The 18,389-nt window shown below is 36.6% G+C and overlaps 2 protein-coding genes and 1 long non-coding RNA gene across 4 annotated transcripts; 1 reads left to right on the forward strand and 2 right to left on the reverse strand.

Moving 5' to 3' along the window:
* Positions 1-1,480: 1,480 nt before the first annotated feature.
* On the forward strand, positions 1,481-7,401 carry LOC122986815 (caspase-9-like). The gene is made up of 9 exons (XM_044358230.1): positions 1,481-1,999; positions 3,864-3,908; positions 4,887-4,948; positions 5,096-5,272; positions 5,365-5,454; positions 5,843-5,990; positions 6,071-6,250; positions 6,359-6,456; positions 6,571-7,401. Exons 1-9 carry the CDS (start codon positions 1,747-1,749, stop codon positions 6,640-6,642), a joined length of 1,125 nt encoding a protein of 374 aa, XP_044214165.1. The 5' UTR covers positions 1,481-1,746; the 3' UTR covers positions 6,643-7,401.
* Positions 7,402-7,863: 462 nt separating this feature from the next.
* On the reverse strand, positions 7,864-9,807 carry LOC122986820. 2 transcript variants are annotated; one of them, XR_006404393.1, is made up of 3 exons: positions 9,733-9,807; positions 9,059-9,200; positions 7,864-8,941 (listed from the first exon to the last, which is right to left on the reverse strand). It is a non-coding gene; the product is annotated as an uncharacterized LOC122986820 (long non-coding RNA). The 2 variants fall into 2 exon arrangements; XR_006404394.1 differs by having other exon boundaries at positions 7,864-8,770; positions 8,942-9,200.
* Positions 9,808-12,019: 2,212 nt separating this feature from the next.
* LOC122986816 (caspase-9-like) lies at positions 12,020-16,779 on the reverse strand. The gene is made up of 8 exons (XM_044358231.1): positions 16,446-16,779; positions 14,129-14,154; positions 13,805-13,981; positions 13,638-13,727; positions 12,877-13,024; positions 12,601-12,762; positions 12,385-12,494; positions 12,020-12,270 (listed from the first exon to the last, which is right to left on the reverse strand). The coding sequence occupies exons 1-8, from the start codon at positions 16,696-16,698 to the stop codon at positions 12,166-12,168; spliced, it is 1,071 nt and encodes a 356-aa protein (XP_044214166.1). The 5' UTR covers positions 16,699-16,779; the 3' UTR covers positions 12,020-12,165.
* Between the last annotated feature and the right edge of the window lie 1,610 nt (positions 16,780-18,389).

Below are 18,389 nucleotides of genomic sequence, written 5' to 3' on the forward strand. Positions count from 1 at the left end.
TAAGACAAATAAATAAATAAATAGTGTAATAAGTTACTTTATAAACATATAGTAGGTAGTTTATACAGTATATACATGCATACATCTATATATAAAAGGTATAAACAGCCTGCTTACCTTTGATAGTAAACTGATATTATACATTCTTGTGCACAACCTGTGTATGGTTTTGTTATGAGGACTAACTATTTAACTATCTATCTGCATGCAGAGTCTTCACTCTCTTTGATGAGTTGGATGACTGTTGTGTCGTCTGCAGATTTCAGGACTTTAACTGACAGGTCTCCAGTATGTGTGTTTGTTGACTCAGGGTGGGTGAGGAGTGTGAATGTGGGCTTATCAAGCCTGCCATAAAACACTGTCAGGTTGTCAGCCAGTGGATGGTTCTCCACAGTGTGGAGGGATGATTTCCTGTAGCTGGTGATGACCTGCAGGCCTGGTGATGACTTGCAGGCCTCATACCACATATTTTCTAAAATATTCTATATTTGTGTCATCTCCCAAAAATGAATCAATCCCACTATTAAGTGTTGATTGTGTAGCCACTGTGAGATGAAAAAGTCCTCATACCTCAGTGATAAAAAATTGTCACTGCTTTCCAAAACAACGTGTATGAGCTGATCTGGTGCTCCCATCAGCAGGACATCATCATTTGTGAGTCCCTTTCAAAACCCAAATGTCTTTTACATAAATGACTCATGAGCATGTTCTGATTTGCCACTGCTATTGTTATAGTTTGGTATCGTTTTTTAAGTTTAGGTGAAGTTTAAGGAAAGACTGTGGTCATGGTTTGAAATAAAAATCAAGGTTGACTGAGAATGTGAACTTCAAGCTCAAAGCCAGACATTACTTGGTTAAGATGAGAAAAAGCCCTGTTGTGTTCTCATTTGTAGCACTATAATAATGTTGCTCTACTTTCAACTTTTCTTCTGACAGAGAACAATCATCAGTCTCACAACCACAAGTATTGTAGAAATAGAAATAGAAATATCGTAAATATAGTAAAAAAAATATTTTCTAAGTGAAAAGAGCTATTGTACAAGATATATGGAATGCCTAAAAGTTCATAAAACATTATAAATGGTAGCTTACATAATGTACAAATGTAAAATTACAAATAATTGCATTAATGTTACGCATCATTGTTCAATGTGATGCACAGATGTGCAGACAATGACATTTTTACGTCAATATAATGTGTCATGTCCATGGGTGGGATAAACTCTGCTATGTACCAGGCTACTTCTCACTCCCCATTTCTGACAGAAGGCACCATACTTCTTTCTTTAGCAACAGTCCGTTTACATGTTGCAGAAGTCAGCAAGTCAGCTCTGTCCGTGTCTCTCGGTGGGCTGACTCAGTTCTGACGATTTATGCTGCCTTGTCAAAAAATGCTATCATAATCAATAGCAGAGTTTATTTTTTAAACTGCTCGATTGAAATGAATAAAAGTGTATTAAATAGTTATGTTTGACCATGTAAAAAAGAACCTTGTTTGAACTTATTGATAACATATGAACAGTACATAACACACACTAAATTCTGCAGCAAAGCCAAAGCTACACACCTAAGGGTCAAAAAGCGCAATGAAAATACTGCTCACCATCAACCACAGCTTTATGGGGGCGGAGTCCAAGATTGTTCTGCGCATGCGCAAGTAGCACATCTGGATAGCAACTACTGACAGGACTCCCGGAAAAAGACTTTCGACAACTAGGGCGGCAGTCTGGTATCTCTCGGTAAGAAATGGCCCCTAAAACCATAAGACAGGCTTTAGCAAACATGCTGGAGGACCTGAAGCCAGAGGACTTAAAAAAGTTCTGCACACGGCTTGTGGACCGCAGGAAAGAGCCGCGGGTCCGACGCAACAGGGTGGAGGGTAAACACTTTCTGGATGTCGCGCACGTCTTGGTTTCTACTTTTACCGAGCAGGGAGCTCTTGCTGTGGCTGACGAGATCCTGAACGACATTGGATGCAGCAACGACGCAAAATATCTTGGTAAACATCTTTACTTTATATGGTTTGATGCAGAGCAGGGAAAAAACGAGGAGTCCGGTGTCAGGCTGCAAAACCTTGAACCCTTAATGTCTGCTTGCATATCAATTAGCGATAATTGGCAGCGCTTAATCGTAAAAGAAAATGATTTAGTAGGCTGTATTAATTTGTTAATGAAGTTGAAAATTAAAGTGAAAAACATTTGAACTAACAGTTAGCCCGCGTCTTTTTACTTTCATTTTCAATGACACGTGCTCAGCTGCAGCCTGCTGTTTGTGGTATCTTACCCCCCTTTATAATGCTGTACAGCCCACTAAGACACTATGGATGTAAGAAAAAAGTCAAATTCTGTGACTTGAAACGAGATTTTCTTCGCTGTAATCATTCCTCCTGTTCATACTGGCTATTGAAAGATCCCCTTCAAATGTGCTTTCAGTGTAAGTGATGGGGACCAAAATCATCACAGTCATTTTTTTGCAGAAATAAAAGTTGGTCTGAAGCCTAATGAAGCTTCAGCAGTCTGAGTTAGTCATATCAAGTGGATATCTGCCACATTTACAGTCTTTTTAGCACCAAAGTCGCTCTTGGTGTTTCCTCAGACTGTTTCCCTGTTGAGCTGCGGTGGAAGAACAGTAACAAAAAGAGGGACTTTGACACTAAATTGTGACTGTAAAAGACTGTAATGTTGAAAGATATCTACTTGATTTGTCTCATTTGGACAGATGAAGCTTCATATTGGCTTCAGATAAACCTTAAAATACATTTTTGCACAGAAGGAGGACTGTGGATTTTGTCCCCCATCACTTACATTATAAGTAGGCCTACATTATGAAGAGATCTTCTAATGGTCAGTATGAACAGGGGGAATGATTAAGGCAAAAAAAACAACAACAAAAAAAAACAATTTCAGTTTTTGACTATTGATTGAAAACAGACTTTGAAAATTGTGAACCCATTCTTTAATACAGCTGCACAGTCTAGCAAAAAACATATTTTGTTATTATTTTGATATTACTTTATATTTAGACTCACCAGTAATATTATTAAGATTAGAAAACATCTTTAGGCAAAAGAATATAATATGAGGAGATTATATATCTGTAATGTTAACTTGAATATTGACATTTTCAACTTAATGCTGTAACTGAACCACCACGTGATAAATAAACCATAAACCATTTCTAACTGAAAAGAGCAATTTACACAGAAAGTCTGTTTTTAAACGTTTTTGACACCTGTCTCACAGAAAGGATCAGCTTCCATTTTATCAAATGTAACAATCCACACTGACACAGAGACACACGTGTAACACGCCTCACCACGTCTCCAGGCAAAGTCTATCTAAATCACAGATTTTACACTGTTTATAAGTTTTGAACTTATTAACAGTATCTATAATGAGTAGTTTCACATCAAGCTATAGACAAGTTTCCCCTGTCATTTATGGAAAAATCAATGAATCAAATGTTCTCTTCCTGTATACTCCTCATGGAGCCTGTCAGTCAACAGAAATATGCCTGTTGTGAATCAGAAAGCATTGGCGACTTTGATCAAGCATTATAGATACCATTAATAAGTTCACAACATATGAACACTGTAACATTTGTATGATTTGAATGACTGTCTGTGGAGATTACCCTTCACTATGTGGAGTGATGGACATCATAAAGTCTTCTGTTCATGCCCATGAATTCATATTTCAGTGAGCAATATCACTGTTACGACTCAGTGATAATCCTCTTGACTCTCTGTTGAAATGTTAGTACAGTGATAATGTGTCCCTCATAAACTGTGTGTCTCAAATTTTTATTCCATCATATATTTTTTTACTGTAATTTAACACTGTGTCTCCCTTTATTTTTTGCAGCTGAAGACACACGTGGACTATCCTCAAAACCTGGTTCCAGTGGCAGTGAGTTGTTTTCTGTTTGTTTTTTAATATGACAAAGTACAGATGAACTAGTGTAGAAAATAAGCTGCGTTGTTTTTGAATTTCACATTAAGCTTTATACTCCTCAAAGTGGATAAACCCTGGACTGAACTCTAAGCTTAAAATATTAAAACAAAAAATAAAATACTGTGGAGCGAGATTTTTAGCTCAGTTTTTTTTTTGCTGATTTCATTTGAAAAAAATAAACTTAGCACAAAAAGTAATGAAATTTGTCTTTGGTAGATTATTTCTTTGAAGCTTGTTACAACAAAGAAATCTACCAAACACAAATTTCCTTACTTTTTGTGCTAAGTTTTTGTATCTAAATATATTCTTTAGCGCTGTTCAGAGTTTTGTCTCCTAAACTGAGGAAATGAAGGATAAAAACACTCAGCATATCAATTATTCTAGCCACTTTACTGCTGAGCCTGATGTTCAGCAGGCTGTTGCACTGTGTGTGAGTTCAGACATAGTTTGAACGTTTTGAAGGAGTTACGCTATAATTCAGTTAAAAAGGGGTGCACCATACAAGTTACAACTTGTTTGGTATGTAACTTAACTTTGTCAGAATCTTTTACAGCAAGATGGGAGTTATTACTTGGTCTTTTCATGAGATTTGTCCATGATAAGAAAAATATGTAATATCACTGACCAGCCTTATCCTTTTAAAGTCTTTCCTCAAACTACACTGAACAAAAATATAAACACTTTTGTTTTTGCTCCCATTTTTCATGAGTTGAAATAAAAGGTCTAAGACGTTTTCTATACACACACAAAAGAAAATATTTCTCTCAAATTTTGAAAATTTTCAAAAGCAAAGAAAAGATGTTGCCCCTGTCTATCCAATACAGAGACCCAGTGCTACTCCTAGTCTATGTAAGTTATGCATTTAATTTGCATCTGTGGTGATAGTCTGGTTAGTTCCTTGATATTTAACACTTATTCATGCTTTTGTCTCAGCATCTGAGAGGGAGAGAGAGAGACCAAGGCCACAAGGCAGGACACGGCAGGACAGTATTGATGTAAGCACCATGTATTTCTTGTGCACTTTACAACCAATAAAGAGACATACAGAAAGGCAGTTCTATATTACAGTATAAACATTCAACAAAATTCTGCTCTGTTTACATATTTATATTATGCCTCTTTCTTTTGCTTTTGTATATTAGAGGTATAAAATGGATGCCTTCCCATGCGGACACTGTCTCATCATAAACAACGTGGAGTTTAAACCACAGACCAAGCTGAGCAATCGCACAGGGTCTGACATAGACTGCAACAAGCTGAAGAGAAGATTCAAGGCATTCAACTTTAATGTGGAAGTGAGGACAAACCTGAAACAAGAAGTAAGAATCAGTTCTTCTTTTTGAGTGTCTTAAACCAAATGTAAAACTTGAAGCTCATGTCTGTGAAGATAACACTTATCTCCACATTTCAGCAAATCAAAGATGAACTGACAGCGTTGTCTAAGAAAGACCATTCCCAGTATGACTGCTGTGTGGTTATCATACTGTCCCATGGGACAGAGGTAAGATGTCCTTCAATCCACATTGATTATTATATCACAATCATAATCACAATAAAAGTTGTTGCATTACATGCAGATTACTACATACCCAGTCTTTGGAATTAATATTATACCAGCTATTAAAGGTGTCCCTTTAACCACCAATTTTATACATAATGTTCACTTACTCATCATCTTTTGTGACTCTGGAGGAGTTTGGTGGAAGTTTGAGACTTGAAATTTATAATAGAAAGCCTATACTACAAAGGGGAAGCAGGTTATTTTTGTTACACATGGGCATTTACCACCTAGAGATGGTTGAATAAACAAAATAACACTATCAACTTGCATTAATGGAAGTGTAGGATCTAGACTGCTAACCTAATGTATGCTCATATCTACTGTACAGGCAAGTCACAACCGCTTCCCTGGTGCCGTGTATGGTGTAAATGGAGAATGTGTCCCAGTTCATGCGATCATAAACTACCTCGATGGTCAGCATTGCCAATCTTTACGAGGCAAACCCAAACTTTTCTTCATCCAGGCCTGTGGAGGAGGTAGCTAACCATGCAACATTCAAAGGTTAAACATGCATTTAAAGTGGCATCATAGGGAAGTGTTTGTTTTTGTCCTTGAGGTGAAAAAGACTCAGGCTCCCCCAGTGAAGTTGAACCATCCGTTGGTGGAGCAGATGACCAGATGAACAACATTCCAATGTCCTCCAGCAGCGACTCTCTCAGCATGTCCGCTGAAACGGACTTCAGAGACGCACTGCCCACCCAGAGTGACATTCTGGTGTCCTACTGTACTTTTCCCGGTATGTTTGGTTTATAATAACACAGTCTTTCAGATGCAAGTCACAGATATTGATAGACTTGACTTGCCATGTGTGTCTGTCTTCCTAATGCCTCTGTGACAAATACAGGTTGCGTCCCTCAGAGAGGTTCCTTGTACGTCGAGACTCTGGACCACATCCTTGAGAAAAATGCTGCTACCCTTGACTTGGTCAAAATGTTAACAAAGGTGAGCATCTCCTGTTACTACATACCAGTAAAATCAGCTGGAGCCATATTGAATCCCATTGAACGTTTATGAAACCATCATACACACATCTGATTATTGACTGCTCATTTCCAGGTGAAAAAGGAAGTCCCTGAAAAGACTGCGCATTTTCTCCGCAAAAGCATCTACTTTCAAACCCAAGAATAGAGGCAATGTTAAGCTTGACAAAACTCCATTAAACCTTCAGGGAATGTTAGTCTATTTAAAGATCATACAGCATCTCTGTAATTTCTTTGGATTATGTCCCAACAGAATTGCGAAATGTATGTATTTGCTAAATTGTGGCTGTTCTTTTACTGACACAATTATGTCTTATTGTACATTTGTATTGTTTGTAATTTCTTACTGTGTTTTTAAAAGCTGGCAACTTTTCTAAATGAACTTTTAAGGGATATATGTCATAGATTTCTTTCTATCTATATATCTACCTATCTATCTATCGATAGATAGACCGATAGATAAGTACGTCAGTGTTGTTGCATTTGCTACATCAAAGTTATAGTATGCAAGACTGAGAGTAATCACAAGTTAAAAAGTGGTGTATTTTATTAAACTGCAAACACTAATAGATGGTGTTTGTGAGTCACAGATGGTGAGTTTTCAAAGATACCTTTTAGTCTTTTACTTCTCTCCACTACCACCAGGGGTCACAACTGCCATGATTTCATAGTATTATATTTTCACTTCACTTTATCTTACTTTTATTGATGTAATCAAGGGGGCTTTATTTTCTATCTTATGTTACATTAATGCTTTTTTTCTTTCCTTTTCATGGTTTTATGTTCTTTTATGTCCTTTTCATATTTAGTACTTGGTGCATGTAATTCCTTTTGTTGTAAAGCACTTTGAGCTGCATTTCTTGTATGAAAGGTGCTATACAAATAAAGTTTTGCTGTATTATTATTATTACAAAATTAGAAATGTTACCATTGTGTTTGTATTTCAATCACATCACAATACACAATTTCAAACTTAAATTTATCTCTAATACTATGAACTGCAAACAATTAAATCACTCTAAAACAAGCCATTGGACATAAACATCACCATGATGTTTCCCATACCAAATAGTATGTACTTGGGAGACCTTGACATGACAACATCAGGAGTCCCTTTGTTGTTTTAATTCCTCAGTCTCTCAGGAAATATTTAATTGATTCAGCCATAGTCTTGCCTTATTATCATAGTATTAGGCCTATACATAAAAAGGGAAAAAACATGTCAAATATAGTTTTAAAATGACAGTATGGAAATTATTTTCTTCCTAACAAAGCTGGATTCATTTGTAATAACTGAATACATTGGATATTTTTTCACACACAGTCATCACAACATTAAGATATAGTTTAGCAAAAGAAATATTTAGCCTAAATTTGAATTTTTATTAAATATAATCATATAATCTGAATAACTGGGTCAGGAAAAGGTTTGAATTTTATATGCATGTCACAGGAAAATGGCCTCAGGCAACAAATGTAAAAAGCAAAGATGAGTATAATTCAGTTAAGGTACAGGCTCATAGATAACATACAATACATTAATAACTTGTTTTCTCATTCTCAGTTTGGAGCTGGGAGTTGCTCTCTTTTTTGTTCCTTTTCCTACATAATCACAAAAATGTTGGCTTGGAGCGATAAGGCGTTTGGTTGCAATGGAATTGTTTCTTCCAAAACTCAAAAAATCCATTTATTCATTTGTTTATTTTGACAGAACATTTCTGTTGACTGCAGCTGTAGGTCACATGTTCTTCCCATTTTGTTGAATATTTTGCCAGTTGTTCAAGTCATTATGACAAACATTGTGACATCAGTACTCCTGAAGTTGTTTTTCCTACACTGGTTTAGCCTCCTTTTTCTAAAATGAGTCCTGCACAAGGAAAGATTATAAACTCTGACTGAAAGACCCCAAAATAATCCTGCACATTGTCAATCACTTGTACTCACTTTATGTATGACGTTTCGGTACTCATCAGGTACATTCCTATAGGGAAACTACACAGATAAACATAGTCTTGATATAAGCAAACATACACAGACATTTTTATGGTACCATGCCACTCAGATTCAGGCAGTACAGTCCGGAGGTGAGGGTGATCATTGACTGTGCAGAGGTGTGGTAATCTGAGTTTGACAATTTTCTCAAGCTACAAAATCACTACACCTTCAAAGGGTTAATTGGGATTGCTCCATGTAGTGCTGGGACCTTTGTGGGCTTATGGGCAAAGTTGATCATACCACCCTTTAAAACGACAGCAGAGTTCAGCAAAGGAGATGCTCTGAAAACACAAGCCATAGCCATAGTTTTGAATTCTGAAGTTGAAATAGCAATCAGAAGAATGAAAGAGTATCATATCTGGGACAACACTCTGGGACAATCAACCAACTGTGGACCAGCTGCTGCTCAATGACCAACTTTCAGAGACCACTTGATTTGAAAGGCCACATACCTGTTGCATAGAGTATGAATGTGTCATCGTTAAATATCGTAGCCACTAATGAATGATCCTTCTTGGAATGTAACTAAGTACATTTAATCAAGTACTGTAAGTACAATTTTGACATACGTGTACTTTACTTGAGTATATCTGTAACAGCCCTTGGCTTAGTTGAGCAAGCACACGGAGAGTCCCAAACTGATGCTTCATGGTTTGTTTATTTCTCATAATTAGTCACCATCTCGTTGCACCATGAAAAGCACCGTGAAAACTATAGAAAAATATACAAAATACAAAATTAGAATCCATATTTATCTGCGGTTTTCAGTTGTATCAAAAATACAATACACAAACAATAAACTGAATCAAACAACTATTAAAAGTAGTCACTAGATTAGACTGACAACAGCCTCTCTTAATAGTACTAATGTCCTGTCAGTAAAGGCATACACCGAGTGCAAACATTGTGTAAATTAAATTCAACCCTCCTACAAAGCTGGCTAAACTGCATTCAAATCCAAATTCATACCAGACTCAGTGAATAAACAGACAAATCCCACACATTACAGTACATAAATACATTACTCTCACTCTGTCAAACTCTAAATAACCTTTCGCTCAAATAAATAAACATTTAAATTCACACACACACACACACAAAAACCCACGCTGCACGCTAAGAACGCAAACAAATGAAACGAACGAAACAAAGAAAACAACAAAACAAACGAAACGTTCAAACAATTTGAATGGACAACTCAAACCCACGGTACCTGCAGTAAAGGCAATTAAGGCTGCCTTACCTCATTCCGCTCACCAAGGGTGTTAACCAAAATTTCGGATAGTTTGTCTTCGTCGCGACCCTGGATTCATCTGCTAATGAATGTTACATCAGCAGGTGAGTAGACCCAATATACAGGCTCACTTAGTCAACCTAGCACGGGCACCCAGCAAAGGGATTGTCTGCCACCCTGAGGGAAATACAAGCAACTATGTAGGATGAGCTGTCCAATTCAAAACACAAACATTTAACTATCAAATAACAACTACAAACAAGGAATACATAAACAACGGATGCAAATCAAAATAGAAATAGAAGGCATCTGCGGATTTATAGACTGTAAAATCAGTGGTCAGTTACAATATCCATTTAGTGCTATTTTTTACTTCTATTTCACTACATTTCAGAGGCAAATACTGTACTTTATACTTCATTACATTTTGACCCTTAGTTACTTTTCTTATTAAAAAAAAAAACATGTATAGGATACAGTACTGATGCAGTACTGTGCTACTAATATACCCAGTGGTATACAAAGTATCTAGATCTGGCTCCACATTGATCAACCACAACATTAAAATATTCTTACACATATTTTTGTAATATTCTATAATAACAACACTTTTAAAGATGACATTCTGCATAGTGAGTACTTTTACTTTTGATACATCAAGTACATTTTGCTGATAATGCTTCTGTATTTTTACAAAAGTAACATTTTGAATTCAGGGTGGCATAGTTAATATTCGGTATATTATCTCTTGAGTAATGTTGAAGAAGCATCTGGCCACCTGATTCCTGTACTTTTTGTCGTTTTCTTCGACCTTGTTCCACCGACCCTTCAAGTAAGTACAATACAGCAGTTGCGAGCATAACTGGCACAGTCTATGTAAAACAGATGATGTTGCTTTTATTTTGTTGAATTATAGGCAGGTTTGGGTGGAGTGTGTCTCGGGCATACTATAGCGAATCCTTTAACAGATTACATTGTTAGATTTATGCCATTTTTGCTCTCAAATTCAGGCTAAGTAATTGTTGGGTTAAAATATATCTTAATGTTGTGATGAGTGTGTGTGAAAAATTATCCAATGTATTCAGTTAAATTAAATCAGCTTTGTGAGGAAAAAAATAATTTCCATAATGTCATTTTAAAGCTATATTTTACATGTTTTCCCCCTTTTTATGTATAGGCCTAATACTATGATAATAAGGCAATACTATGGCTGAATCAATTAAAGATTTTCCGAGAGACTGATGAATTAGAACAACAAATGGACTCCTAATGTTGTCATGTCAAAGTCTCCCAAATACATACTATTTGGTATGGGAAACATCATGGTGATGTTTGTGTCCAATGGCTTGTTTTAGAGTGATTTAATTGTTTGCAGTTTATGATATTAAACTGTGTATTGATGTGATGTGATTGAAATACAAACACAATGGTACCATTTCTAATTTTATAATAATAATGATGATGATGATGATGATGATGATAATAATGATGATGATGATGATGATAATAATAATAATAATAACAACAACAACAACAACAACAACAACAACAACAACAATAATAATACAATAATAACTTTAATTTCTATAGCACATTTCATACAAGAAATGCAGCTCAAAGCACTTTACAACAAAAGAAATTACACACACCAAGTGCTAAACATGAAAAGGACATAAAAAAAACATAAAACATGAAAAGAAAACAAAAAAAAAAACATTAATGTAACAAAAGATGGAAAATAAAACCCACTTGATTACATCAATAAAAGTAAGATAAAATGAAATGAAAATATAATACTATGAAATCATTGCAGCTGTGACCCCTGGTGGTAGTGAAGAGAAATAAAAGACTAAAAGGTATCTTTGAAATCTCATCTCATCATTCTAACTATTAGAGACAAAATTAACCACCTCCTTCCCTCAACAGGCACCGTTTTCTCCCCAGACACAGGCACCTTAGAAACAGCTGTAAATCCTGACATACATTTGGACTGTTTTTCTCGAGTCGACTTTTCTGAACTAACTTCAACGATTTGTTCAGCTAAACCATCAACCTGTCTCTTAGACCCCATCCCAACTAGGTTGCTTAAGGAAGCCTTACCCTTAGTTAGCACTTCTTGACTAGATATGATCAATCTGTCTTTAGTAACAGGCTATGTACCACAGTCCTTTAAAGTAGCTGTAATTAAACCTCTTCTTAAGAGGCTTACTCTTGATTCAGGCATTTTAGCCAATTATATAATATCATATACATATACATATATATATATATATATATATATATATATGAATCTATGACATATATCCCTAAAAAGTTCATTTAACTTTTAAAAACACAGTAAGGCATGACAGACAATACAAATGTACAATAAGACAAGATTAGAGTCTATAGACTAACATTTCCTGAAGGTTTAACAGAGTTTTGTCAAGCTTAACATTGCCTCTATTCTTTGGTTTGAAAGTAGAGACTTTTGCAGAGAGATTCAAAAGAACCAGATATTTGCTTGTAGATCCTGTTTGCAGACTTTTTGCAGACTTCGTTGCACACCTGGAAATGAGCAGTCAATATTTAGGTGTGTGTATGATGATTTCATAAATGTTCATGAGGATTCAATACGGCTCCAGCTAATTTTACTGATATGTAGTAATAAGAGAAGCTCACCATTGTTAACATTCCGAGCAAGTCAACGGTAGCAGCCTTTTCCTCAAGGATGCGGTCCAAAGTCTCTACGTAATAGGAACCTGACTGAGGGACTCTCCAAGACACATAACCTGTATTTGTCACAGAGGCATTAGGAAGACAGACACACTTAGCAAGTCAAGTCTATCAATATCTGTGACTTGCATCTGAAAGACTGTTATTATTAAACAAACATACCGGGAAAAGTAGAGTAGGACACCAGAATGTCACTTGGGGTGGACATGCTGGAAGAGTCGCTGCTGGAGGACATTGGAATGTTGTCCATCTGGTCATCTGCTCCACTTGTGGATGGTTCAACACCATCGGGGGATGGTGCCTCAAAGCCTATGTCTTTTTTACCTCAAGAACAAAAACAAACATACCCCTGTTTAACCTTTGAATGTTGCATGTAGGATTATGCATTTTACACATGATATTGTTACTTTGAGTTATCCAGCATTAAAGGTTAGCTACCTCCTCCACAGGCCTGGATGAAGAAAAGTTTGGGTTTGCCTTGTAAAGATGGGCAATGCTGGTCGTTGAGGTAGTTTGTAATGGACTCAATTGGGACAAGCTCTCCGTCCACACCATACACGGCACCAGGGATGTTGTTGTGAGGCACCTGTAAAGTAGATACGAGCATACATTAGGTCTTCGCAGTCATCTGGATCTAAACTCTGGTAGGATTTATTTAACGACTCTTGCCTCTGCACACAAAAGCGGACATAACGGGGTGCTCCAGCTATTTGGTACTACACTTCCATAAAGTTGGGGGACCCTCCAGACTAAAAAAAGAATGGCTGTATTAAAAGCAGCAGAGGCGGAGATATCCTGACCTTTAATGCCTAATATAGGTCAAGGACCCAAACCACTAGATCCTACACTTCCATTAATGCAAGTTGATAGTGTTATTTTGTTTATTCAACCATCTCTAGGTGGTAAATGCCCATGTTTAACAAAAATGACCTACTCCCACTTTGTAGTATAGACTTTCTCTTATAAATTTCAAGTCTCGAACTTTGACCAAACTCCTCCAGAGTCACAAAAGATGATGAGTAAAGGGAATATTATGTATAAAATTGGTGGTTAAAGGGACACCTTTAATAGCTGGTATAACATTAATTTCAAAGACTGGGTAAGTAGTAATCTACATGTGATACAGCAACTTTTATTGTGATTATGATTGTGATATAATAATCAATGTGGATTGCTCTAAGAAAAAAAGGACATCTTACCTCTGTCCCATGGGACAGTATGATAACCACACAGCAGTCATACTGGGAATGGTCTTTCTTAGACAACGCTGTCAGTTCATCTTTGATTTGCTGAAATGTGGAGATAACTGTTATCTTCAAGTTTTACATTTGGTTTAAGACACTCAAAAAGAAGAACTGATTCTTACTTCTTGTTTCAGGTTTGTCCTCACTTCCACATTAAAGTTGAATGCCTTGAATCTTCTCTTCAGCTTGTTGCAGTCTATGTTGGACCCTGTGCGATTGCCCATCTTGGTCTGTGATTCAAACTCCACGTTGTTTATGATGAGACAGTGTCCGCATGGGAAGGCATCCATTTTGTAGCTCTAATAAACAAAAGCAAAAGAAAGAGGCATAATATAAATATGTAAACAAAGCAGAATTTTGTTGAATGTTTATACTGTAATATAGAACTGCCTTTCTGTATGTCTCTCTATTGGTTGTAAAGTGCATAATAAATACATGGTGCTTACATCAATACTGTCCTGCCGTGTCCTGTCTTGTGGCCTTGGTCTCTCTCTCTCTCTGTCAGATGCTGAGACAAAAGCATGAATAAGTGTTAAATATCAAGGAACTAACCAGACTATCACCACAAATGCAAATTAAATGCATAACTTACATGGACTAGGAGTAGTACTGGGTCTCTGTATTGGATAGACAGGGGCAACATCTTTACTTTGCTTTTGAAAACTTTCAAAATTTGAGAGAAATATTTTCTTTTGTGTGTGTATAGAAAAAGTCTTAGACCTTTTATTTAAACTCATGAAAAATGGGAGCAAAAACAAAAGTGTTTATATTTTTGTTCAGTGTAGTTTGAGGAAAGACTTAAAAGGATAAGGCTGGTCAGTGATATTACATATTTTTCTTATCATGGACAAATCTCATGAGAAGACCAAGTAATAACTCCCATCTTGCTGTAAAAGATTCTGACAAAGTTAAGTTACATACCAAACAAGTTGTAACTTGTATGGTGCACCCCATTTTAACTGAATTATAGCGTAACTCAAACAAAATGTTCAAACTACGTCTGAACTCACACAGTGCAACAGCCTGCTGAACATCAGGCTCAGCAGTAAAGTGGTTAGAATAATTGATATGCTGAGTGTTTTTATCCTTGGGCGTGAACAGAAGACTTTATGATGTCCATCACTCCACATAGTGAAGGGTAATCTCCACAGACAGCCATTCAAATCATACAAATGTTACAGTGTTTATATGCTGTGAACTTATTAATGGTATCTATAATGCTTGATCAAGGTCACCAGTGCTTTCTGATTCACAACAGGCATATTTCTGTTGACTGACAAGCTCCATGAGGAGTATACAGGAAGAGAACAATGTTTCATTCATTGATTCATTGATAAATGGCATGGGAAACTTGTATATAATGAATCCAAAAAGCTCGTAGTTAAACTACGATAGAAACTATTATAGAAACCGTTAATAAGTTCAAAACATATTAACAGTGTGAAATCTGTGTGATTTAAACAGTTGCCTGTGGAGATTTCACTTCACTAAGCACACTAGAGAAAAAATATACTTTGCACGGAGACATGTTACATTTAATAAAATGGAGGCTGATCTTTTCTGTGAGACAGGTGTCAAAAACATTTCAAAACATGCTTTCTGTATAAATTGCCCTTTTCAGTTAGAAATGGTTTATGGTTTATTTATCACGTGGTGGTTCAGTTACAGCATTAAGTTGAAAATGTCAATATTCAAGTTAACATTAGAGATATATTCTCCTCATATTATATTACAGTCTTTTGCCTAAAGATGTTTTCTAAGCTTAATAATGTTACTGGTGAGTCTAAATATAACGTAATATCAAAATAATAACAAAATATGATTTTTTGCAAGATTGTGCAGCTGTATTAAATGATGGGTTCACAATCTTTCAAGTCTGTTTTTAATTAAAAGTCAAAAACTAATTCCTCCTGTTCATACTGACCATTAGAGGATCCCTTCAACTAACAGATGCACCTATTATAAAAGTGATGGTGGACAAAATCCACAGTTCTCCTTCTCTGCAAAAATGTATTTAAAGGTTTATCTGAAGCCAATATGAAGCTTCATCTGTCCAAACATCAACAACATTACAGTCTTTTTAGTGCCAAAGTCCCTCTTTTTGTTACTATACTTCCACTGCAGCTCAACAAGGAAACACTGTCTGAGGAAACACAAAGAGGGAATTTGATGCTAAAAAGACTGTAAATGTGGCAGACATCCACTTGATATGACTAACTTCCCTTATCAATAACATACCAGCTTCATATAAGCTTCAGATCAACTTTTATTTCTGCAAAAAATGACTCTGTGATGATTTTGGTCCCCATCACTTACACTGAAAGCACATTTGAAGGGGATCTGTCAATGGCCAGTATGAACAGTAGGAATGATTACAGCGAAGAAAACCTCTCTCAGTGTTCAGATGGGTTTTAAAACAGACTTTTCTTACATTCATAGTGTCTCATTGAGCTGTACCTACAGCATTATATAATAAATGTAGGGGGGAAAGACACCAAAAGCTGCAGCTGGGCACGTGCCATTGAAAGTGAAAGTAAAAAGACGCGGGTTAACTGTCATTTGAAATGTTTTTCACTTAAAGTTTCAACTTCATTAACAAATGAATATAGCCTACTAATTATTTTTCTTTTTCGACTAAGTGCTGTCAATTATCGCTAATTGATATGCAAGCAGACATTAAGGGTTCAAGGTTTTGCAGCCTGACACCGGACTCCTCGTTTTTCCCCTGCTCTGCATCAAACCATATAAAGTAAAGATGTTTACCGAGATTTTCTGCGTCGTTGCTGCATCCAATGTCCTTCAGGATCTCGTCAGCCACACCAAGAGCTCCCTGCTCGGTAAAAGTTGAAACCAAGACGTCCGCGACATCCAGAAAGTCTTTACCCTCCACCCTGTTGCGTCGGACCCGCGGCTCTTTCCTGCGGTCCACAAGCTGTGCGCAGAACTTTTTGAAGTCCTCTGGCTTCAGGTCCTCCAGCATGTCTTCTAAAGCCTGTTTTATGGTTTTAGGGGCCATTTCTTACCGAGAGATACCAGACTGCCGCCCTAGTTGTCGAAAGTCTATTTTCAGGAGTCCTGTCAGTAGTTGCTATCTATCCAGATGTGCTACTTGTGCATGCGCAGAACAATCTTGGACTCCGCCCCCATAAAGCTGTGGTTGATGGTGAGCAATATATTAAAAAACATCTGTTCATTGCGCTTTTTGACCTTTAAGTGTGTAGCTTTGGCTTTGCTGCAGAATGTAATGTGTGTCATGTACTGTTCATAAGTTATCAATAAGTTCAAACAAGGTTCTTTTTTACATGGTAAAACATAAATTACACTTTTATTTTAGGAAAGTAATTCGAGCAGTTTTAAAGAAAATACTCTGAAAAATAGACTCTGCTATCGATTTACGCTATGGCACCATTTTTTGACAAGGCAGCATAAATCGTCAGAACCGAGTCAGCCCACCGAGAGACACGGACAGAGCTGACTTGCTGACTTCTGCAACATGTAAACGGACTGTTGCTAAAGAAAGAAGTATACGGTGCCTTCTGTGAGAAGGCATGAGAACACAACAGGGCCTTTTCTCATCTTAATCAAGTAATATCCGGCTTTGAGCTTGAGGTTCACATTCTCAGTCAACCTTGATTTTTATTTCAAACCATGACCACAGTCCCACAGTCTTTCCTTAAACTGCACCTAATCTTAAAAAAACGATACCAAACTATAACAATAGCAGTGGCAAATCAGAACATGCTCATGAGTCATTTATATAACAGACATTTGGGTTTTGAAAGACACTCACAAATGATGATGTCCTGCTGATGGGAGCACCAGATCAGCTCATACACGTTGTTTTGGAAAGCAGTGACAATTTTTTATCACTGAGGTATGAGGACTTTTTTATCTCACAGTGGCTACACAATCAACACTTAGGCCTAATGGTGGGATTGATTCATTTTTGAGAAATGACATAAATATAGAATATTTTAGAAAATATATGGTATGAGGCCTGCAAGTCATCACCAGGCCTGCAGGTCATCACCAGCTACAGGAAATCATCTCTCCACACTGCGGAGAACCATCCACTGGCCGACAACAACATTTTACAGCAGGTTTGATAAGCCCACATTCACACTCCTCACCCACCCTAAGTCAACAAACACACATACTGGAGACCTGTCAGTCAAAGTCCTGAAATTTGCAGACAGCACAACATCAAAGATTCATCATCATCAAAACATTCATTAAAGAGGATGAAGACTCTGCATGCAGATGGATAGCTTAACAGCTAGTCCTCATAACAAAACCATACACAGGTTGTGCAAAAGCATGTATATCAATTTGCTATCAAAGGTAAGCAGGCTGTTTATACTATACATATAGATGTATGCATGTATATACTGTATAAACTGCCTACTATATGTTCATAAAGTAACTTATTAATAATTTATTATACAATATTTGTTTTAGTATTTGTAAGCAGAAACTATTTGACTTGTATATAGACACTGTATTGTATGGTGTTTCTGATTTTCTTGTGGTTTCAAGTACAGGAGCTCTTAGTTCTTAGTGTAGAGTTCTTATAGACTGTAATATACATAATGAATATGTTTGGTGGCCATGTTGCACCTTACATTAGAACACATCAACTCACTCTTTGATCCTTACACTTTTGCTCTTGTGCTTTTGGTTATGAAAGACAAAACGCACACCTCTGTA

This window comes from Thunnus albacares, chromosome 8, assembly GCF_914725855.1.
Source record: "Thunnus albacares chromosome 8, fThuAlb1.1, whole genome shotgun sequence".
NCBI lineage: Eukaryota > Metazoa > Chordata > Actinopteri > Scombriformes > Scombridae > Thunnus > Thunnus albacares.